The sequence below is a fragment of the Procambarus clarkii genome, chromosome 8, assembly GCF_040958095.1.
Source record: "Procambarus clarkii isolate CNS0578487 chromosome 8, FALCON_Pclarkii_2.0, whole genome shotgun sequence".
Taxonomy (NCBI): Eukaryota; Metazoa; Arthropoda; class Malacostraca; order Decapoda; family Cambaridae; genus Procambarus; species Procambarus clarkii.
The window spans coordinates 5,406,901-5,431,042 of NC_091157.1; the positions used below are offsets into that span (position 1 = coordinate 5,406,901).

The following is a 24,142-nucleotide window of genomic DNA, read 5'->3' on the forward strand; positions in this document are numbered from 1 at the left end:
ACTTGATGTTGCCTAACCTGCAACACCGGCTTTTACAATTATATTAAAAAAGTGTATCGAAGATAAATACTTATTGATAAATATATGGATGAGTTTTATATAGTTTAAAATAAAACTATACAAATAATTGTCTTTCAATCCACGTTACATAGACCATCATGACATCACAGTTAAACATTATTATTATTAACGTCCAAATATACGATTATTGTTTCTCGTTGGTTTCTAGAATAGAAACTATTCTGGTTAGCCTAATCCTCCTGGCTAGCCTAATCCGTATTATAAATTAGCGGAATAACGGAATTGTAAGATTTATTTATGGATGCAAAGGTGTTACGTCATTTCAGTGCGTCAAGAAGATGGGGTTCGTTTACGTGAATTTAAGCTCCAATCATGAAACAACCCGAACACCATCTTTTGATGTATTTAAAATACCAAGAAACTTTTCATGTTTCAAAACTAGCTACATGATGCTAAAAATCCCCATCACACAGGATAGTTAGTCATGCAGGGTCATGTGATCAGTAGCCTGCACTGGCAAACTCTGGGTGCATTATGAGGATATCATCAAGAACACGAGAGTTAATAAAGTAATTGCAAAGCTCCAGGTACCTCATGCAGCTAGGTTTCAAGGGTATTCGGTGATGTAGAGTGAGAGGGCATGACCCAGCTCCTGCTGTAAGCAGGAGCTGGCAATGGAATGCACTAGGTGGTGATGTGGTGGAGGCTGACTCCATACACAGTTTCAAATGTAGATATGACAGAGCCCAGTAGGCTCAGGAATCTGTACATCAGTTGATTGACGGTTGAGAGGCGGGACCAAAGAGCCAGAGCTCAACCCCGGCAAGCACAATTAGGTGAGTACAGAGTTTGCACCTGGAGTGCTCAGGATTGAGAGATCCGTCACCTGTAGCCACCTGCCACAGGTAACGGTAACCTAACCCTGATCCTGGCAACCACTGTGTCGCACAGTCTGGTTGACGTTTTGTGCTGCCATAAACATAGGTTTCGGATCTTAAGAAATCATAGCTGAAGCAATGAGGCGTGTACACACCCGGCTAACGTAACTGAACGATTCGTCCTCAAGGCGCTGGGGATATAAGCTTACAAAGTAAATGCGTTACAGTGAACTTGTATTTACTGTAATTGTACACACTTCGGGACAAACACTGTTGAAAGTGTGTCTGGATAGGATAGGCGAGTTGGTGCAGGTGACTACGACAGTCTACGTATGGTCAAAGCATATATAGTGTATGCTTGTCACATGGCGAGAACGAGCTGAAAGCATTACTACATAATACTTACATAACATTTCTGGCGCCAAGGCAACTTTGCCGTGGATAGAACTGGTAAAACTGGATAGAGAGAAATGCTGTAACCACATCCCATGAGGGAAAGGCGGTGGGGGAGGGGGGGTAAGTTGGACGATGGCTAGGGGGAGGGAGGAGGAGGAGGGAGCCGAACCATGATGGAACTTGGCGGGGTCGAGCTGCCTAAGGGGAGCGAGGTCCCCCGCCAGGGGTTCCCGCCCAGCCGGCACAGGCCCAGAGGTCCCCGCCTGGGGTTCCCGCCCAGCCGACACAGGCCCAGAGGTCCCCGCCTGGGGTTCCCGCCCAGCCGACACAGGCCCAGAGGTCCCCGCCTGGGGTTCCCGCCCAGCCGACACAGGCCCAGAGGTCCCCGCCTGGGGTTCCCGCCCAGCCGACACAGGCCCAGAGGTCCCCGCCTGGGGTTCCCGCCCAGCCGACACAGGCCCAGAGGTCCCCGCCTGGGGTTCCCGCCCAGCCGACACAGGCCCAGAGGTCCCCGCCTGGGGTTCCTGCCCAGCTGACACAGGCTTGGGGTGGGGGGGTTTACCTCCAATAAAGGCGGCAAGTCTACCGGGCGCCATCCCCCACCCCTGCCAACCCGGCCGGCCAAGCCAGCCAGTCTGCTATCCAGGTGTTTTGTCTGTCCAGTTGTGGAAGAATTCCGAGAGGTGGCCTGCCTCTCCTCTGGCTCCTGGACCCTGCCGCGCTTGCTCTCGGCTCCTATCTTACTGGCTCCTCGTAATTTTGCAGGGAATGTATATTCGTAGACATATATGAAGCATGCGGGGGAAATGGAGAGAAGGGAATGGAACTATCGGGAGAAAGCGCCAAGCCATTACGACTATATAGCACTTGGAAGGGATCGGGATAAGGATTTGGGATTGGACGCGGGGGGGGGGGGGGGGGGGAGGAATGGTGTCCAACCACTAGTGGACGGTCGGGGATTGAACGCCGACCTGCATGAAGCGAGACCGTCGCTCTACCATCCAGCCCAAGAGAACGAGGAGAGCTCTCTTGGACGACAGTGTTTCCTGTTGAACCATTGTCTTAGTTTTAAAAAGAAACTGCGCTACGGTGACAGGTAACATACTGCTCATATCTCCCCCTCGCTCTCTCATATATCGCCTTTGATTCTTTTCCTAGTCCTACCTACCTTGCCTTTGTTCTCCAATTCCATCTCTAGGGAGCCGGTCGGCCGAGCGGACAGCACGCTGGACTTGTGATCGAATGATCCCGGGTTCGATCCCGGGCGCCGGCGAGAAACAATGGGCAGAGTTTCTTTCACCCTATGCCCCTGTTACCTAGCAGTAAATAGGTACCTGGGTGTTAGTCAGCTGTCACAGGCTGCTTCCTAGGGGTGGAGGCCTGGTCGAGGACCGGACCGCGGGGACACTAAAGCCCCGAAATCATCTCAAGATAACCTCAAGATAACCTCCTAGCCATTCAAAAGGCTTTGGAACATGCTCTTGCTGAACACCGAAGACATGTTGTCATTCATACAGATTCGAGAACTGTCATTGAAACTGCCTTTACATCTACTAATTTTCCACTATATCCCCCTTCCCTTCCTATTTCTTCCAGCTCTTACTTTTACCTCCAATTCCTTTCCTCACTCCACCCTTATCACCAAGATAGCAAAGTGGGCAGCTGGGTCCCTTCACTCTTATCTCTCCAGATAGCAGCTCTTGGCAAGGTGAAGGACGCTCCTGATAATGGCTGCTGAGGAGCGCACTCCATACAACCCCTCTTAAAATTGCGTCGCTTTTCGCTCGTATGCGCGCTATGGCCAAACATGGACGTAATTTGAAACGAAATCGGCTCACGAAAGTGACGTACTGTCCCGTGTTCTGTTTTGAGTCCTCTGGCGTACTCGGTTAGATTAGAAGAGGAAACTCTCAATTATCGGTTTTCATGACGTTTTGAAACCTTAGGAGAATTTCTTGCCCCTCCTAACCTCCTTAACTTGCTGTTTTGGAAAAACAAAAGTTTCAAAATTTATTTTCAATAGTTTTTCAGCCATACGGGTAAACGACCAAATTCAGACGTAATTTGTAAAAGGACAGGTAGCCATGGTAGGCAGGTGGACCGTTGTTGGGGGAGGTTGAGGGGTCCAGCGTTGGAACCCCTCCTGGTTCTACCACCACCAACACGGCCACAATGCACCTGGTACTACCACAACGTGCCTATCATCAGCCAGAAACATGATAGGGAGGATTATACGACTCTTCAAACCCAATGATTCCTCCGGAGTGCTCTTGCCCATCAAAGCCCTTGTGCTTTACTTCCATGAGTTCTGCTCGGTGCTCACTTTCCCTTACATAGCACGAGAGATTTCCGAAATAGAGGGAATTCAGAGAACGTATGACACGCAGTGACACGGTATAGCTGCTAGCACCTAAATTGCTAGCAGCTATAGCGTGTATGTACTGCTAGTACATACTGAGTGCTTTGAGGACCGGCTGAAAGCACTCAGTATGCACTCTGGACAGGTGACAAGAGAGGTATCAAATAATATATATATACATGGGAGATACTGGCGGGCCAAGTCGCTAACATGCAACAGAACATAACACATTGAAGCAGAAGATATGGTAGGAAGTGCAGAATAAACCCAATGGAGAGTTAAGGCGCCACCGGCACCGTCAGAGGTCCTAGGCAGTGATGTGGTGGAGGCTGACTCCATACACAGTTTCAAATGTAGATATGATAGAGCTTGAGAAGCTCAGGAATCTGTACACTAGTAGATTGACGGTTGAGAGGCGGGACCATATAGCCAAAGCTCAACCCCCGCAAGCACAACTAGGTGAGGATAGAGTTCCAGCAGGAAGTGTCCGTCCAACCCGACTGTAGTGAATATGTGGGCTTGCAGGTCACCACCCTAAGCATCAGCCTTGAAGATCAAGTAATCACGAGACACACCTGGCCGGGCTTGGGAGCCTTAGGATCCACCCAGGTACACTACCACCACCACCTCAACTGGCGGGTAATTAGCTTCAATGAGACACATTGCATTCATTGACCGAGTTCATTGTCTGGACCGAGTACTAATTCAGAAGAGTAAGAGAGAGTTACCAGACACCATTCCCCACACAAGTCAGCTATGAGAAAGTATACTCTCTCCCACTACATATATATTTAAAGATTAAAACAAGTTGTCTGATATACATAAATTCTATTGATTCAAATGTTCATTGTAAATATTTAGTTCCTTGCTTCTTCAAGGTATGTATTGTATATGTGGTGGCAGCACAAGGTAACTGGCTGTAATCGAAGATGCATCCTTCATTTCTGTAATACCTTAACTGCCCCCTGAACTGGGTGCCGTTATATCCCCCCCTGGCCTTGTGGCACAAATTGTTTGAACGTATCAAATGTCGCCAGTTATACAAATTTCAACTATGCAAACTATTTGGCGTTCAGGGGGCCAGTTTCACGAAGCAGTTACTCCAGTACATACGAACGTGTACATCTTTCCTCAATCTTTGACGGCTTTGGTTACATTTATTAAACAGTTTACAAACATGAAAACTTGCCAATCAACTGTTGTTATTGTTATAAACAGCCTCCTGGTGCGTCGGAGCTCATTAACTGTTTAATAATTGTAAACAAAGCCGACAAAGATTGAGAGAAGATGTACAAGTTCGTAAGTGCTTGCGTAACTTCTTCGTGAATCTGGCTCCAGCCCTCATCAGACAACCAGACGGCCTTTGTTTACCTCGGGGAAAGACGTGTAAACATGGGAAGCCATTGGTGAGCGCGTGGGACTTTTCGCGCCACATCATCCCCTATTTTGCGTCCTAATGGTTCGGGGAGGCCGGCGATGCTCCACCATACTAGCATCACTATGGGCAACTAGCAGTATCGTAGTGGTTTCGTATGCGAGCTGTCTACGTGAATTGTTTGCAGGAAACGAGTCTTCAATCTTTCTCTCCCTCCCTCCTGTGCCTTGCCAATTGTGCTCATAATATACACCTGGCGAGCACTGTAAGGTAGGCCAAGTATGTGCATGAATTTCGTGAGGACAGTAAGCTTACAAACAGCTTTAAACTAAGCTTGAAAATTATTCACTTTATATCTGGAGATTTTTACATTTTGGGTTTTACAGTATGATAAAGGTGAACATTACATATGCTGTTGACCAATCCACACACTAGAAAATGAAGGGACGACGATGTTTCGACTTGAGAATGTTCCAGGACGGACCAAAACGTCGTCGTCCCTTTATTTCCTAGTGTGTGAATTGGTCAACATACTTCAGCCACGTTATTGTGACTCATCGCCTTCTTACATATGCTGTGTTAACTGCCAACACACTGCTATATAAAGTCAGATAAAGTCAGCCTTAAACATGTACTTAGATTTTTTGTTACATAGGTGGGTGTAGGTAAATTAACATAGGACTCTTTGTTAGAAAGCTTAAAGCTTTCCCTTCCCAGAGCTCTATTTAACCGAAATAGACCCCACCATACAAGAAAAAAGAAGGAACAAGTGGGAACATGACAAAGCCATGAAAGATTCTGACGAGAATTAACACACAAATATTAGAATTGAGGAGCAGCAGAAAGGAATGAAGAGACACGGAAACTAATGCCACACGTGCCACACATGTGATAGTGAACTTTAGTGCATACAAGTGGAATGGTTTAGGTAAAGTGACTGCAACTAAGAACAGCTTCGTCGCAAATATGTTGAGACGAGAGAGCACACACATTACAAATTGAGGTTGGAAATGCAGGACTTGCGAGGTGAAGTTCGAATCTGCAAGTCCATGTAAGGGCATAGACGACTCATTCACCCTCAGGGATTAAGAACGTAAGGCTGAAGGGAATTATAAGGGGGGAATCACCAAACCATTACGACTATATAGCCCTTGGAAGGGATCAGGACAAGGATCAGGGATGGGACGGGGGAAAAAGAAATGGTTGGACGGTCGGGGATTGAACGCCGACCTGCATGAAGCGAGACCGTCGCTCTACCGTCCAGTCCAAGTGGTTGGGGGGGGGGGCAATAGTGCAAGGTCGCGGTGAATGACCAGCAAGCCAGCCCCGCACACTCCCGTACCCACACAGGGCAAAATGTTAACACAAGCAAGAATAACAAAAAAGAGAGACATACGAGTATGAGCATATAACCAGCCTGACGGTCTACTTCCTTATGTACCTATGCCACTGTCTCAGTCTGTGGCGGGTGGTCTCACTGTTGATCATTAACGAGTTAATCTTTTATATAAAACTATCACGTTTGTTGATATACCTCTTGCCCTACCGTTTCTCATTGCTGAGGTTCGCCCTGTCTCTTTCCTCTCACCCTCTCCCTGCGTGTGTGTGCGCTCACAGGAAGCAGGCGCATGTTCAGGCGCACACATGCGGAGTGTTCGTGCGCTCACAGGAAGCAGGCGCATGTTCAGGCGCACACATGCGGAGTGTTTGTGCGCTCACAGGAAGCAGGCGCATGTTCAGGCGCACACATGCGGAGTGTTCGTGCGCTCATATGAGGCATGCGCGTATTTACATATGCCCCCAACTCGTGATATTTTTCACGTAAGGGTAATTTGCTCCAGTTTCAGTGGCGGCCGAGATCAAATCGAAGTTTTTGAGGTTCTGAATATAACCTTGATGATGTGTTGGGTCGAGTCAGTGGGCCGGGAGGAGCTGGCGTCGCGGCCTTGACACAGTGACATGGATAGATAGCAAACTAGCCAAGGTATGAAATAAAGGAGAACGAGCAGGGGAAGCTAACTGATGGAATTTTAAGGTCTTGTAATTCCAGAATTCACTCCTTAATTGGTGAAAACTTTCCCCTGATAATTCTTGGTGCTTTCTCCTGATAATTCCTTCCCTTCTTAATTGCCTCTCCTTGTAACTTTCTCGCAAGTTACCGCCTCCAGTTTTTTCTTTCCCTTACATAGGAGCGTACAGGAGTAGACGACTACTGACTCCTGTTAGCAGGCTTAAGAGTTCACCCTCCCGTTGCTCATCCTAAGCCTTGCACTACTAGTTTTCACTTGAACACGAGCAGGCAGTCGGGGTGTAACGACGCTACAAATTAATGCCGAGTGAATTGGGAGAGGAAGTGAGTAGGGGCGACGCCCCCCCCCCCCTTTGTCCAGGCCTCGAACCCGGCAGCAGTGGCTCACCGGGCGTGTAGTGAGCACACTACCACTTTTCTCTGCCGCTGTTGTTGTTGTTGTTATAGATTCAGCTACTGGGAACAAAAAGTTCCAAGTAGCACGGGCTATGGTGAACCCGTAGTGGACTTACCTGGCACAGGAGCGGGGCTGTGCTCTCTGCCACTGATTGATTGATGAAGATTAAGTCACCCATAAGGTGGCACGGGCATGAATAGCCCGTAAGTGGTGGCCCTTTTGAGCCATTACCAGTATCAAGAGCTGATACTGGAGATGTGTGGAGGTGCGACTGCACCCTGCGTGGCGGGAGATGTCTCCCCCGTGTCTCTGCCACTGATTGTCTGTGGCTAATTTGCCGGTTGTGGTCGCCACGTGACTTAACTTGGAATAGCGACGGTTTAAATTATTTCACCTTCTCGTAGATTTGTGTCTTCCTCATTCGCCCTTTGTATCGTCTACTGGATTAGATCGCAAAGTCAACAGACTCGAAGGGGCTGGAAATCCTGATCATATAGAATTCTCGCTCTTATATATATAGATTTAAATGTATTCTTATGAAAAAATTAATTAAAAGACACTTTAAGTGAAAATTTGCGAACTATGGGGTTCAGTTCGATTATGTGCCTCTGTAACCCTTCCCACCACCGCCCATGGGCTGGGTATGTGGTGCATAATAAAGAAAGAAATTGAATTAGCTCCCACGGGAGACATCTCCCGCCACGCAGGGTGCAGTCGCACCTCCACAGATCTCCAGTATCATCTATTGATACTGGTAATGGCTCAAAAGGGCCACCACTTACGGGCTATTCATGCCCGTGCCACCTTTTGGGGGGTTTAATCTTCATCAATCAATCAATCAATTAGCTCCGTTATCTAGGCTTGGATCCAGCGATAAGATTTTGGCTCAGAAGTAACATCAAGGTCGAGTAACGTCACTGGCTCCTGTTAGAATTCCCAAGGCAGAGTTCCTCTTCTCGTTATATTCAATTACTTTGCGTCATTATTCCGCTTTGTAAGACTTTGTCAACAGGAAGTGGTTGGTGTGCGCGTATTAGCCGTTGGGTGGGGCTACCAGGAGTGTGCATGCTGCTCTCTTCCAGCTGTGACAAAGGAATGCTTCTATATCTCTTCCTTGTCGCTACATAGCCTTCCCGGCTTGGTGCCTTCTTTGATAATTACTTACTTACTCTTCCTTGTCTAGTACGTAATATTATCTATCATACCTTCCTGTTTTTTTCTTGTTTTAACGCCAAACAGCTCTCTCCTGATCACGGTACAGTTCATGTTTTCCTTATAACTAAGAGTATTGGGTTAGTTATATCATTCAGTGATATACTGAATGCTACTGGGAAAATGTTACTGTAAGTGACTTTTAAACCAGTACAGTGGATTGTCAAATTATGACATCTGGCGAGGAGTTTGCTGTCATAGCCTAGTCTCTTGCTATCTTTATTTTTCGCCCTCCCGTGTTCCCCATTCTCAACCTGTGAAGCGTCAGGCCCGACGAAGCGCTTGGGACGCTGAGAGCTTTATCACACCGGCATCCTTGGCGCCATTTATATACTATATATATACACATTGCCGGTGATCACTAACTGTGCCAAGGCCGGCCATCCCACGGACTGTACTGCCAGATGCGGCACCTGCTGGCCGGCCCGGCACATCGGCCCTTGCTCCTCTAAGGCACGTTAACTCTGTGTGTTCAGCCCGTTCTCATAAGCGTTCCCCCTACGTCAAGACATTGTCGTGCTAAAGTGCTTTATCCTAATATAACTCAGAGGACCCACAGACCGGAAACGGGACATTTATGTCAATTTCGTGAGCCGCTACCAGTTTCTTGTACGGCAGTTTATGGTTTTAGGTAAAGTGTATGTCAACACGCGACGTGGTATTAGGGTTTGGGTTTATCCTGTTTATCAGTTACTCATTTCCGGTACCTTGGCATCCTTAGCCTCAAAGTAACTTACCTACACCCCCACCCCATCTCTCTCTCTCTCTCTCTCTCTCTATCTCTATCTCTCTCTCTATCTCTATCTCTATCTCTATCTCTATCTCTATCTCTCTCTCTCTCTCTCTCTCTCTCTCTCTCTCTCTCTCTCTCTCTCTCTCTCTCTCTCTCTCTCTCTCTCTCTCTCCCCTGAGAAATGTGCAACTGTTAATAAAGATAAAGTTAACACTGTATAATCATTATTGTCAGAATTATTATTATTATTATAATTGGTACCAGGTTAATACATCTAAAGCTGTATTTTGTTATCATCAGCTTCTGTATCAAGAGTAATGTGCAGTAGAGAAGGATTCAAGTGTATTTTTCTCGGTAGGACCAAACAGGACCTGAATACGGCTACAGGTCCTGTTTTGACTGATGATATGATGAGGTAATAAATCATATCATCTTTATGATTATTACCTCATCATATTGCCAGTATGATGATGTAATAAAGTGTGCAGTGTACCACCTTGGTTAACAGATTTTAGTGTCTTTAATCAACTCTGTGGTGGATATTAAATGTTTTAATTTGTTAAATATTCTGTCTTTCGTTCAGTTTTATTTAGCGTTGTCTACATTATATATGTGATGGGTCTGGTTAGGGGTATTTGTATTTTTATTTTGTTTATTGTAATTAAGTCTCATCTTGCTCTTCTCATTCTCTACTAGTGTAGGCTTCAGTTCCATTAGTCTTATTTTTAAATTATAGTACCACTCTTATGCTTACCTAGCATTAGGCAACTTTTAGTCGAACTTATGGGGGATGAACTTCAGCTCTTGGGTCTCGACTGTTGCATAAAATTCACGAACCCTTGGGTTCTTTTATATTTACATTTGAATCCGTGTATGAAATTTACCCTGACCTGAAACTAGACCTAGGCATCCAATCTTTATTATTACAAACCACACTACAAGAAATTAGATCTGACAAAAGAGCAATCACAAACACTGGGAAAGGACAGAGAACCCAAGTATTTAGAACTATGAACAATTCAGAATCGAGAACTTCATGTTCAGACCGCCCGAGGCGCGCACAGGTCAGTATGATTTAGTAAGTCAGAATTGAATTAGGCTATCTGTGGTAGGTAACTGTAGACAATAAATCATCCCTGCCCTCAAGTGTCCCTCCTCTTGTAAAACTGTGACAAGAGCTAAGACGTACTTCAACGCCAGTGATTTTAGACCAAATGACATGAGGTACCTACCTAGTTTGATGAGGTACCTACCTAGTTTGATGAGGTACCTACCTAGTTTAATGAGGTACCTACCTAGTTTGATGAGGTACCTACCTAGTTTGATGAGGTACCTACCTAGTTTGATGAGGTACCTACCTAGTTTGATGAAACCTAGGACCGGATTCAACAGGCATTTAAGGACTTATGGACCTGTACATTTTGCCTCAATCTTTTGTGACATTATAACAGTTCATGAGCTCGGAAGTACCAAGAGGCTGTTTATAACAATAACATCATTTCATTGGGAAGTTTCGATGCTCGTAAACTGTTTAATAAGTGTAATCGAAGTCACCAAAGATTGAGAAAAGATGTACAGGTTCATAAGCCGATGTGTAAATGCTTGTTGAATTCTGGCCCAGGCTTCCTGGTTGATGGTCAAGTCAACCAGGCTGTTCGACGCAGCTGTTCGCAGCCTGGAGAATCTAACAATCCTCATCTGTCTTAATCCTCCTCATTAGTTGTGTGTGTGTGTGTGTGTGTGTGTGTGTGTGTGTGTGTGTGTGTGTGTGTGTGTGTGTGTGTGTGTGCACGCGCGCTGGTGACCTAAATATTATAATACAAGGTCAACACTCCAGGTGCACAGCTCAGATACCGTACGCCATCTTCGCCCTCCATTAATTTTTTTTATCGCATCTTTACCTTTCCGTAGTTTCTGGTGGAACACCGCCCAGTATAGACTGACGTGTAGTGGAGCTGGTGGAACACCGCCCAGTATAGACTGACGTGTAGTGGAGCTGGTGGAACACCGCCCAGTATAGACTGACGTGTAGTGCAGCTGGTGGAACACCGCCCAGTATAGACTGACGTGTAGTGGAGCTGGTGGAACACCGCCCAGTATAGACTGACGTGTAGTGGAGCTGGTGGAACACCGCCCAGTATAGACTGACGTGTAGTGGAGCTGGTGGAACACCGCCCAGTATAGACTGACGTGTAGTGGAGGTGGTGGAGCACCGCCCAGTATAGACTGACGTGTAGTGGTGGAGCTGGTGGCGATTACACTGTTAAATATGGTGTTTACTGTAAAGATCACGAGGCGGGAGGTGTTTGGCGTCAAATGGACCTACTTTATGTGCGGTTTAATGTGACACTGAGGATCTTCCTAGCAGTTAAATGATTCCATGGATCTTGTACAATGTCTAAACTTAATGAAATAAGGAGCTCTTATGAGGGAGGGGAACTTAAACAATGTTTATACTGTATACGCAGTACTGTATTACAAATTATTTAGTTGTTAAATTCCTGCTTAATCTTTGGTCTCGCTCATGCAGGTCGGCGTTCAATCCCCGACCGTCCAAGTGGTTGGGCACCATTCCTTCCCCCCGTCCCATCCCAAATCCTTATCCTGACCCCTTCCCAGTGCTATATAGTCGTAATGACTTGGCGCTTTCCCCTGATAATTCTCTCTCACTCAAGGAATACATAGTTCCCCTGGTATACATGTGAATATTACAGCTGTTGAGATGTTATCTTGAGATGATTTCGGGGCTTAGCGTCCCCGCGGCCCAGTCTTCGACCAGGCCTCTTTTTTGTTACACATCCCCAGGAAGCAGCCCGTAGCAGCTGTCTAGCTCCCAGGTACCTATTTACTGCTAGCTGAACAGGAGCATCAGGGCGAAAGAAACTGCCCATTTGTTACCGCCTTCACCGGGAATTGAACCCGGAACCTCAGGACTATGAATCCGAAGTGTTGTCCACTTAGCTGTCAGGCCCCATCGGCTGGGGCCACTTGATGAATGACTGCTAGTCAAGCTCTCTCTCCATTTGTCACTTCGTAACAAAAATGCAACTGTTTAACCTAACCTGAAACATAGGAACCAAAGCAAACCACTTAACTTACTGAGGCTGATGCATAGAAATCGTCAGTATTACGGTGAATTTTGTTATCATCGTTAAAACATCACATTTGTAACGTATTGATAGATTCCGTAAAGAATGCGACGTATTATGCGAGAGGAAAACCGGAACAACCGTGGACATCTTCAAGAGGAAACTAGATTTATTCCTCCAAGGAGTGCCGGACCAACCGGGCTGTGATGGGTATGTGGGCCTGCGGGCCGCTCCAAGCAACAGCCTGGTGGACCAAACTCTCACAAGTCAAGCCTGGCCTCGGGCCGGGCTTGGGGAATAGAAGAACTCCCAGAACCCCATCAACCAGGTATCAACCAGGACGGCTGGAGTGGGCTTGGCCCCTGGGACTGGACTGGTGCTCCTGTAAGCTGGGACTGGGCTGGCGTCGGACTTACAGCGATGACTATCCCTAGGCGTTGCTATACACACATGAGTTGCTTACCTCTGAAAAGGGAAGATCAGTGTGCCATGTTTACCCCTGCAACATATACGGAAGTGAACGTTGGTTGTCAGTTTTCTACCTGAATGCATCAGTGGTATTAACAACACACTGCTGCTGGGGAAGATGAGATTAAAATAAATATTCACGTAAATAATAAATTGCCCAAATCCTATTATTTGCGTAGTAAAAAGTAAGAATGTTATGAAACATCGAACTTCAGATTGCGACGTCAATTGGAACGCTTTTGAAATCGAGACGTCGTCTGCGTCACAGCAAACACCCGCCCCACCTTCATTACCTGGTCATTGGAACAAAAACTGAACCCCCGCCCCCCCCTCATCTTCCTTAAAAAGCAAAATGATCCGGGCACAGTTGACCATAAGGTCTAGAATGGCATAAATACAGCAGGAGAATGGGGCATGAATGGCGTCAAGGCTCGACACAGTGTTGACCTTTCCTAGGCGTCGCTCCGGCAAGTTTTTCCCCTCGAACGTTCGTCAGTTTCATAACAAACTCTTGCTTAATTCGTGGCGCCACTGGTGCGGACGCTAAAACAAATATTAGAACACGCACTTTGTTTGTGGGATCTGGGAGGGTGCAAAGTGTCGGGGTCCAGTCACTCTGGGAGGGTGCAAAGTATTGGGGTCCAGTCACTGGAGAGTGTGCAAAGTGTTGGGGTCCAGTGACTGTGCAAAGTGTTATGGCTGAAACTCCACTTTTGTATTACTTGTTTATTTTCCAGTTGATATTGATTAATTTAAATTTCAATTAATATTGATTAATTAATACGTCCAATTACTGTACTCTGTGTATATATATATATATATATATATATATATATATATATATATATATATATATATATATATATATATATATATATATATATATATATATATATTATAATTTTTAAAATTATTATTCACTGTGTGAAGAATGATATTATGATATAATGTCTCCTTGATTGTAATTGATGTATTGGATTAAGATAGAAAAGGCAATAAACAGGCAGTTTATTGCCTGTTGTAAGTATTGATGATTAATCATGACATGATGATGATGATGATAATAATAACATGTTAAGAAAGCCAGCAATAGTGTCAGGGGAAATAAATATTTTATTCCCATCAAAAGCACCGGAATTTACCCTACGTTAGAGGGGTCGAGTCCCCCAGGGCTACGGGGGGCGAACTGAGCCACAGTCTTGTGTTTAGTTCTTCGGTCGAGCCTGTCCTCCTAAGGTTTCTCAACGTCAAGAAAACGGTGAATTTAAAGTAGTCTCTCCTGACGTACCAGAGGACCCAAAACAGAAAACGGAACAGTACGTCACTTTCGCCAGCCGCTTCCATTTTCTAGTACGACATTTTTTTGCCTTTTGTAACGCATACGAGCGAAACGTAACGTTCTCTGTAAGAGGACAGTTTCATCCAGTATCGGATACTCTCACCACAACTTCCCCCATTGATTGATTAATGATTGATTAAGATTAAGCCAATCAGGAGGTGGCACAGGCATGAATAGCCCGTAATTCCATCATCATCACACTCAACTGTTTCTATATCTTGAACCTCACCTGTTGCGTGTTGACCACACACAGCGCCGCTACTGTGCCAGGTAAGTCTACTATGGGCTCACCATAGCCCGTGCTACTTGGAACTTGTTCCGAGTAGCTGAATCTATAACAACACAACAACTTGCGTGTTGCACCTTGCTGTGATACGGGGAATGGCACACAGTTGCTGGTGTTAGTTGGCTACCCTGCACCAACGGCTGGGGGAGCTGCCAAAGAGTTAGAATGCGGTACACTCGATTGAGGGAGACGCCAAGACCTGTTGCGTAATGGACGCGACAAGCACCGGAAATGGTGGCTCTTAACTAGGCCGCTCGTGCAAGCTTGCTTTTAATTGGCCCGATGGCTAGAAAGGCGGGATCCAAGAGTCAATGTTCGATCCTGCAGGCACAAATAGATGAATAAACACTGACGAACCTGGAACCAGTTCAGTTTGCGGCTATCAAACTCCCAGATACCGATTTACTGCTTGGTGAACAGGGGCATCGAAATAAACTGCCCATTTGATTCTGCCTCTGCTGGGGATCGAACCCGGGCCCTTAGGACTAAACGCCCGAGCACTGTCCACTCAGCCGCGAGGCCCCCAGGCGTGTGTGTGTGGCTGGAAGAAGACGAGAGAGGAAGAGGGAAGACTCTCAAGGTTGACTCTCCAACGTGTATGTAAACATCAACTTGGTCTAATTGTGACCTCCAAGTGGTGCCGTGTTGGTGCTCTTAAGAGTGCTTCTAGACGTTGTAAGAGTGGGGTGGGGGGGGGGGGACCCCAGAACTGTACTCTCTCTTCCTGTTTTCTGACCTCTCTTACCCTGATCCTCACCTCTCTTCCCCTGATCTTCACCTCTTCCCCTGATCTTCACCTCTCTTCCCCTGATCTTCACTTCTCTTCCCCTGATCTTCACCTCTCTTCCCCTGATCTTCACTTCTCTTCCCATGATCTTCACCTCTCTCCCCCTGATCTTCACCTCTCTTCCCCTGATCTTCACCTCTCTCCCCCTGATCTTCACCTCTCTTCCCCTGATCTTCACCTCTTCCCCTGTCCTCACTTGTGAATGCACAGGCCTATTTGAAAAATAAAGTATCTTCTTAAACAAAAAATGTTTCACGCAACTTTCAGATTGATAAGTAAATAACTATTAATAATTATAATGGCTTTAATCCATAGGCCTATACAGTATTGTTTGTGTCTAGCTTGCACATAAGTTACATCCTGATCAATGGTTCTCAATAATTACATATGCAATATCTGATATAAATTCATTGATCAATAGAAGTATGATCAAGAAGAATGATAATTGTAAACTATATTGATAACAATGACCGTAATAAATAACTTGTTAATCTATTCCTATGAGATAATGTCTGTCCCAAGTTGGAGACCAGATGCTTGGGGCTAGCCTCATCCAACTCTGCAGGGGGAATGGTCTGTGGTATAGAACATACACAGGCTGGTCTAGGTACAGAACAGATACAGGGGTGGTCGAGGAAGGCCTAAGTTACTTGCTTTAAGAAATATAGCATGTAATCCAATGCTATTGAGGAAATGTGTGGTAATGATACTCCCGCCGTTTACCCGCGCATTTGTATGGTTTACTTTATATATATCAATGAAAATATCTATCTGTTCAAGATTTGAGGGGGAGAGAGGGAGGGTGGGAAGATGGGAGGGAGTGGAGAACGGGAAGAGGGGCAGTAGAAGGGGAGAGTGAGGAGGGTGATAAGAGGGGAAGAGAAGACAGGTGGGGTGGGGGAGAGACTGGCCCCGGCACCACCAGGAACCACACTTCCTTGTTATACTTATAATAGTAATTTTGTCAAACAACAGTGAAGATTTGCCAAGATTGAAGACGAGACGTACTTGAGCATGTTATGCCACCGCTGTTCCTTGCGAGCTTGTGGTAATGACTAGGTTAATATTTGCATGATTAGTGAACCTGGCAGAAAAGGCTGTTTTTGTGTGCGCGCGCTCAAGCACATGTGTAAGTCCGCTCATGTGTATGCTCAAGCGCATGTGTGTGTGCACGCGAGTGTGCCTGGTAGCGCGCGCCGCGTGCGTGCATGCAGGCTTATTCCTAATGGTTGTTTAAGAGGGACATTCAGTTCTGCACAATCTTTTATTCCGTGCCCTTTGGTACGACACTGTCTTGACATTAGGAAACCCTAGGAGGACCTTACCCTGCCTTGAAGACCTGCTGATTTGTGAGCCAAACATTCTCATAGTAAGCTGTATTTGTACCGTCGGTTACTATTACGTAGGAAAACGTTGCGGCGAGCTATTAGTTAATTTTAAGGAGAGGTGTTGCTAAGCGAGGAACCTGGCGCGCGAGGCGCCTGGCCCGCCCCAACGTCCAAGGTGGTGACCTAGTCCACGGCGCATATAACAGGCGCTTGGCACTAGTCGTCTGTAACCCCATTTTCTGTGTTAAACATTATCTGTTGGTGCGAGTGAAAGGCCTCTTTACTGGGAGGAAACATTTATTTTACTACTGGTCAATTAAATCCATCCCACTGGGGGGTGGATGGTAGAGCGACGGTTTCGCTTCATCCAGCGGGTTTTCTTCCTATTGGGGAGTGTTGTACATGCTGCTATGGAGGTATGTCCACTCACAGGATGAGTGGCGCTGCCCAATAAACTCGCCCCTCGGGGCAAAATTACAGAATCTGCTTCCCGAGATAGGGACATCACCGGCAACACTACTCGAGAGACTGTACCCATCAAAGAAACTTCACAAACGCGCATAGTCATAAATCCCACAACCAATAAGGATTTTTTTTTCCTCAAACATAGATGCTGATTTAAAAGGTTTCATTCACATTTCATTAACAAGAAAGTGATGTAAGCGTTTGCAGGCGATGAGTCACAATAACGTGGCTAAAGTATGTTGACCAGACCACACACTAGACGGTGAAGGGACGACGACGTTTCAGTCCGTCCTGGACCTAATCGTCGACTTGAGAATGGTCCAGGACGGACCGAAACGTCGCCGTCCCTTCACCTTCTAGTGTGTGGTCTAGTCAACATGTAAGCGTTTGACTTGTTGGCACAAATTTTAAAAGAACTGGGGGACGTGAAACAAGCGAGCAGCAGCAAGCGTGAGGCGAGGCTTGTCATAGAGGGCCGTGGGTCCAGACCAGACGATCTACGCGCCAAAGGTCTCCTGGGTCCGCCCCGTACCCCACCACCCTTGTCATGGCGTTTCACTCCTTCCTTGTTTATTTTCAACAATAATATTATTAATGGATTCATAAAAGTTGTCAACTTCTTATCTCTAAATGTTGTTGCAATGTTTTCAACAGCGGTATATAATTTATATAATTGTCGACCAAACCACGCACTAGAAGTAGAAGAGACGACGAGGCTTTGGTCCGTCCTGGACCATTATCAAGTCTATTGTCTGAAAAACAACTGAAGAGTTGTTTTTCTAGTGTCCTTCCACAGCAGTCCTTCTAGTGTCCTCCTAGTCGTGTGTGTGTTTTCCACACACACAACTTCTAGTGTCCTAGCTGTGTGTGTTTTTTCCACACACAGCTTCTAGTGTCCTTCTAGTTGTGTGTGTGTTTTCCACACACACAACTTCTAGTGTCCTTCTAGTTGTGTGGTGTTTTCCACACAACTTCTAATGTGTGGTTTGGTCAACTTTTTCAGCCATGTTATTGTCTCTTCATCTGCAAGATAACATTGTGTTGTGCACAGCGTGGGGGGCTTGTGTTGTGCACAGCGTGGGGGCTTGTGTTGTGCTCAGCGTGGGGGGCTTGTGTTGTGCACAGCGTGGGGGGCTTGTGTTGTGCACAGCGTGGGGGGCTTGTGTTGTGCACAGCGTGGGGGCTTGTGTTGTGCACAGCGTGGGGGCTTGTGTTGTGCACAGCGAGGGGGCTTCTGTTGTGCACAGCGAGGGGTTGGGGGGGGAGCATGTTGTAAGGCGACAGGCTAAGAAGCAACACACAACGAGTCGTGGATCCCTGTAACCAGACGCCTTCAGGCGGGGGTCAGATTCGAGCCTTGACGCGCCGGCGGCTGTCCACTTGTTTGCTTGGCTATGGGATCAATGTAGCCCCTGAAGGACAAGGTGACACCAGTGCCTACTAAGCTGCACTATTGCAATACGTGCAACGTTACATTACTCTGACATAGTGGAGCTAGAGAGGTCCTGTTAAGAGTATATGTATTTGATTTTATTACAATTATTATATATAAATTCTATATAAATTCATCAATATTTGTATCACCCCTTTTATGTATGTACTGTACCTAAAAAAATATTTTATTATTATTACTTTATTAACACAATTATATATAACTTGTGTTGAAATTTATGCCATTTTGCTACGAGATTTAGCAGAATAATCCGTATATATCTATAAAAGAGTGTTTTATTTGCCCAAGATTGCAGGCCAGACGGGTGTGGCTAGCCGTACCGAACTTTTCAAGATGACACATGGGTGGTATAGGACTGTGACAGGTCAGGTCGGGTAGCTCCAAGTGCCCCCCCTTTAAAAAGGACCAGCTCCTATTCCAAATCCTAGCGACTCTTATGCAGTTTGAAATTGGAGTTGTATTTTCCAAAGTTCTTCAGTTGTTTTTCAGTTGTTCATAAGATCCCAACTTACGCACAACATTTTTAGTTATGTTATTAAAATGTTACATCAAAGTAACAGTTGTAAAAATAACGTTGCCCTTATATTGTCTGTTTGCTGGGGTTGTATGTTCTGAGGGGAAGAGGGGGGGGGGAAAGCTAGAAGAGGAATAAAAGGAGAGAGGGTAAGGGGGAGGGGGGAGATGTTAGGGGAGAGGGAAGGAGAGAAAGGTAGAGAAAGTATAGAGGAACAAAGGGGGAGAAAGACGCAGGTACCCGATCTAGTAATATATACAAAAATGCTTAACGTAAAATAGTTGTAACTAATATCTCAAGTCATTGAGCAAGCAAGCAACAGTTCCTTACTGAAAAACTCGTCTCGCGCCTCTTAGTCAAACATTCACAGAATACCGCAACTTGGGCCAAGCAGGAAGAGACACACTCTCCAAAACAAACAAATTGACAAAATTCTAGAAGGATTTCTGGAGAGAGTTGCAGAAGTTCTTATACTGCCTCAGGCTCGACTTATGATAACTTGGTCCAACAGGCTGTTGCTTGGAGCGACCCGCAGGCTCACATTTAAACTGCAATCTCGCTGGTCCGGCACTTCTTTCAGGCATCTATCTTAATTGTTTTTTTTTAAGACGTTCAGCTTGGTTCCGGTAATATTTCTTATACTTGCTGGGCGAGTACTGAACAGCCATGGACCTCTGATGCTCAGACAGTGTTCTCTGATTGAATAATGCAGCCCATCCACTTGTTTTCATAATGTGGGAACCGACCTGTGAGATTTATATTTATTTAATTTATATGAATTTATATTTACGTTAATTTATATACTTCGATAGCAATTTGTATAATGATAAGTGGACTGTATTTCTGCAATAATCTCATAATCTCACAAATCGATCCTCTACACATTAGGGGGGGTTTAATAGTTTATATATATATGCAGCCAATCAAACTACAAAATTAACTACATACATTGAAGAGGTTCCTTATCTTATAGTACAGCAGGTTAGTCCACCAGGTATAACTAGGGTGTAGACACCTAATTATCCTCTTTGAGGTAGCTTCCATATCACCCAGTAACTGGTGCACAAATCTTGCATCCTCGACTTGACCTGTCAAAAGTGCGCTAGCTGTGAAGCCAGAATCCTATATATGACAAGCTATATCAGAGAAAACAGTACATGGAACATGAAGACCTGGCTTAATTACCTTTAGTTTGAGGCTTCCATGTGATCTAACCGGGTCACCCTATATAATGACATTAATGGCCACTAATGATAAATAATGGGTTTCGGAAAGAACACTTAACTTGATTTGTTGACAGCGTGTTGACAGATGGTACACCTTTGGTATCCATAACACTACGTCCAAGTAAAATTAACAGGAGCCGAATTTGCTCCCGTGTGAGCCTCTGGTCTCGTATAACAATGGCTGCCCCCTTCCTCCCTGACGCCTGGCCTACTTTGTCCACATGTCAGAAAGTGATAGAAGGGTCACATTTACTCTACTTTAATATTGATAATTAAGTTAATTTATATAAGATGTTTTTATGATGGTAAAGTCCAAAGACTAATGTATTTAAGAATAATTCCCACCATAATAGGTGGTGAATTATAATAGTATGTGGTGATGATATCCCGTTTTCTTTAGATGGTAATTCCACTACAAGTTACGTTTTCTATGGGTAACTTGTTGGTAATACAGCTATTATCTGTATGATTATTAAATGGTGTCGGATTTTCCGACACGTAGTACTTAGAGTAACTATGACGACCATAGTATATATATCGACCTACAACGAAATTAGAAAGTAGAAATTGGTACTATTGAGTTGAACCGTAAATTTTTTTTTTACTTGTGTTGCTTTGACAAACTAAACTAACCTAACCTTCCTAAGCCTAATACACGATATCTGACGCCTAATATAGTACATATGTGCTATACTAGGCCTAGGAATATTTAAGTTAGTTTTTTAGCTTTATTATTTGTACATGTACAGATATACGACATCGTCTTTCCTGCATCCTAAACAAATGCGTGTTATGAATTGGATTTTGACGTCACTATATATTGCATGTTGCGTCCTCAGGTACTGCTGGTGTCGAGCAAGAAAGACTCCAGCTCGTGGCTGGTGCCTGGGGGCGGAGTGGAGGCAGGAGAGGACATCGCAGCAGCGGCCATGAGAGAGGCGTGGGAGGAGGCCGGTGTGGAGGGCAACATCGACAGATACTTGGGACTGTTCGAGGTGAGCCCCATGCTTGTATCTCTCTCAACATTATCTCAAGAGGACTTGTGTAGCTTTGTCCATTAATTAATACTATATATATCAATAATATAGGTTTTGGTACTTAGTAAAATTATTAGTTTATATAAGGAACACCGTCTCCAAATTGTAGCAGCATGGTTGACAGCCTAGCGACCTTGCCTAGAGTCATGTTGCACTCCCAAATTCTTTGCTGCTAAGCGTAAGTTTACGAGCCATAAATCTATCCATATCATGAGGAATCTGAAAGCCAATTAAATCTTAACGAAGGTGCTAGCACGGGTTTAAATTTAAGGGTTTAACCGTCTTCGAAGATATTAGGCTGCACAATTTGCGAGTTCATACTTGCCATCACCTCTAATACCACACCCTGGGAGGGGGATCTTACTACCACCGACGCCACACCCTGGGAGGGGGATCTTACTACCACCGACGCCACACCCTGGGAGGGGGATCTTACTACCACCGACGCCACACCCTGGGAGGGGGATCTTACTACCACCGACGCCACACCCTGGAAGGGGGATCTTACTACCACCGACGCCACACCCTGGGAGGGGGATCTTACTACCACCGACGCCACACCCTGGAAGGGGGATCTTACTACCACCGACGCCACACCCTGGGAGGGGAGATCTAACAATACACGTTATACACATGTGACACATGCAACCCAAAAATTCAACATAAATTCATTTCAGCATCACTTCTCTTCTGTCTTCGCCTCTAATAGTTGCTAGGTCAGAGGTCCTCCATGACCCAGACAGACTAATATGATCCTGGCCTCCAGAGGAATGGAGATTCTTACCCCAGGGTCATGTTCCCTCGGGTCCATGCTGCCATCTCGCCCCAGGGCAGTCACCCCGGAATATTGTAGATACATCACAGCTCCAAGGTCATCTTCCACGGCTGTGCTCACAACGGCTGCAGCACATCACTCTTGGACCATCTGCCCAGAGTGTGTCCAGCCGTATTCACACCTGCTTGATGGGGTTCTGGGAGTTCTACTCCCCAAACCCGGCCCAAGGCCAGGCTTGACACCTTCCACACAGCTTGACAGACTCCACACAGCTTACCAGACTCTACACACCTTGCATAGCGTCCTCAGCACCACCAACGCCACACTCTGGGGAGGGGGTAAAACACTATAACCCCCTACGCCACGCCCTTCAACTATGTTGGCTCACAAGGACATTTTTTGCGGCGGCTGCCTTAGAGATGCTAAAAGAATGTTGTTTTTGCTGCCGGTGTTCTTCGCAAAGTTGTAGCGTCTGCAACCCTTGCACAAGTTGTTGTGAAGGGACAGGTGTTGGAGTTTCATCAGTCTGTTGTGTTTGTTAATTATCATCGCAACATACAACACCGCTTTACACACCTTGCAAAAACAACTCAAAAAGTGACACATAACATCCAAAATGTTAAATAAACACTCGACCCAAGCCTTGAACTATGAGTGGTGGATTTTGCTTCTGTGGGGCTCGTGGTCCACTGACACCAGTGGCACTAACGGAATACATGCCCTTGAATAGCGCCGAAAGATGAACAAAGGCTTGAATCACTTTATTCCACACTTCACATTTAACTCTCCTGGAGAATGCCGGGTTCAGAGTGGCCATCTACGCGCCTGTCTGTCCAAGCCAGTGGTCCTATCCGTACGAACTGCCCACCCGTTTGTCCGTACGTGCTGCCCACCCGTTTGTCTGTACAAGCTGTCTGCCCATTTGTCCGTACGAGCTGTCTGCCCGTTTGTCCGTAAGAGCCTCACAACCCACCCGGCCGGCCGTTCGTTCAATTTTGTTTATTAATATGCTTAAGTACATATAAATTAATGCAGCTACCCAAGACCATATGAAAAGTTACATAGTGTGTGTCCCTGTATGAGAAACCGTTCGTTCGAGCCGTATGGTTGTCTTGGCACAGTGCCTTCAACCGTCAGTGTGCTTCCTGAGGCAACTGGGAATCCGACTGTTAATAGATTTAAGAATTGAGTTCTAGAAAATCATGTAGGGTTAGATAAATAAGCTGTTGTTAGAAGAGCTGGAAAATATGCTCAGGAATAATGAAGGGGACCTTGTTCGGAGAAGAACTCTATTTTTTAAACCCTCTCCAGGTATACAGGCTGGCGGCTTCCTGTCCCCGTCGATGGCATTAGAGATAGTGGTTCTTCGGCATATTCAATTAAATGTTTATAAATTTCAAAATTTCAATTAAGTAGCAAAGATCTACCCATACCTCCCAGGTGAGATACCCCATATCTGTCCCTCCCGAATCCCGGGCAGGACAGAAAAAGTTGGGCGCATTTACTATCACCTAATGCCCCTATTCACCTAGCAATAAGTCTGTAATCAGGAGTTAGTCAGCTTGTAGGGTTGCATCCTGGGCGGGGTCAGTAAATAGACCTTGAGGCTGGGACCTCGATACAAGCCTAACGTGTATGAATACAGTCTGGCTGCCTGTCTCCCCGACACAATGAATTATTATTATTATTATAAAATATATAATTTTATATTGCATGTGTGCTAATGTCATGAGCCGGCATCCATGCCTTGCTTGTAACTGGGACAAAATATATTTTAATTATTCACTTACGTTATTTGAATTTACTGCTAAATTAATTTAATGATAAAATAACTTGTTCCTCAGAGCCAAAAAAACTTTGGCCAGCAAATTTCGCAAAAAGCAACGTCTGTGCTTCCACTTGTTGACAACTTGAGCCAAATTTCGGCCATATAAGGCACAGAAAGATACTAAAAATACCCACACTGTTGAACTGT

At 45.5% G+C, this 24,142-nt stretch overlaps 1 protein-coding gene across 1 annotated transcript in view; it reads left to right on the top strand.

Moving 5' to 3' along the window:
* The window catches only part of LOC123759606 (uncharacterized), a 53,697-nt gene that overhangs the window by 24,059 nt on the left and 5,496 nt on the right, over window positions 1–24,142 (top strand). Inside the window, exon 2 of the mRNA XM_045744732.2 lies at window positions 21,195–21,350. Within this exon, the coding sequence (XP_045600688.1) occupies window positions 21,195–21,350 (156 nt within the window). The remainder of the gene's footprint in view (window positions 1–21,194; window positions 21,351–24,142) is intronic.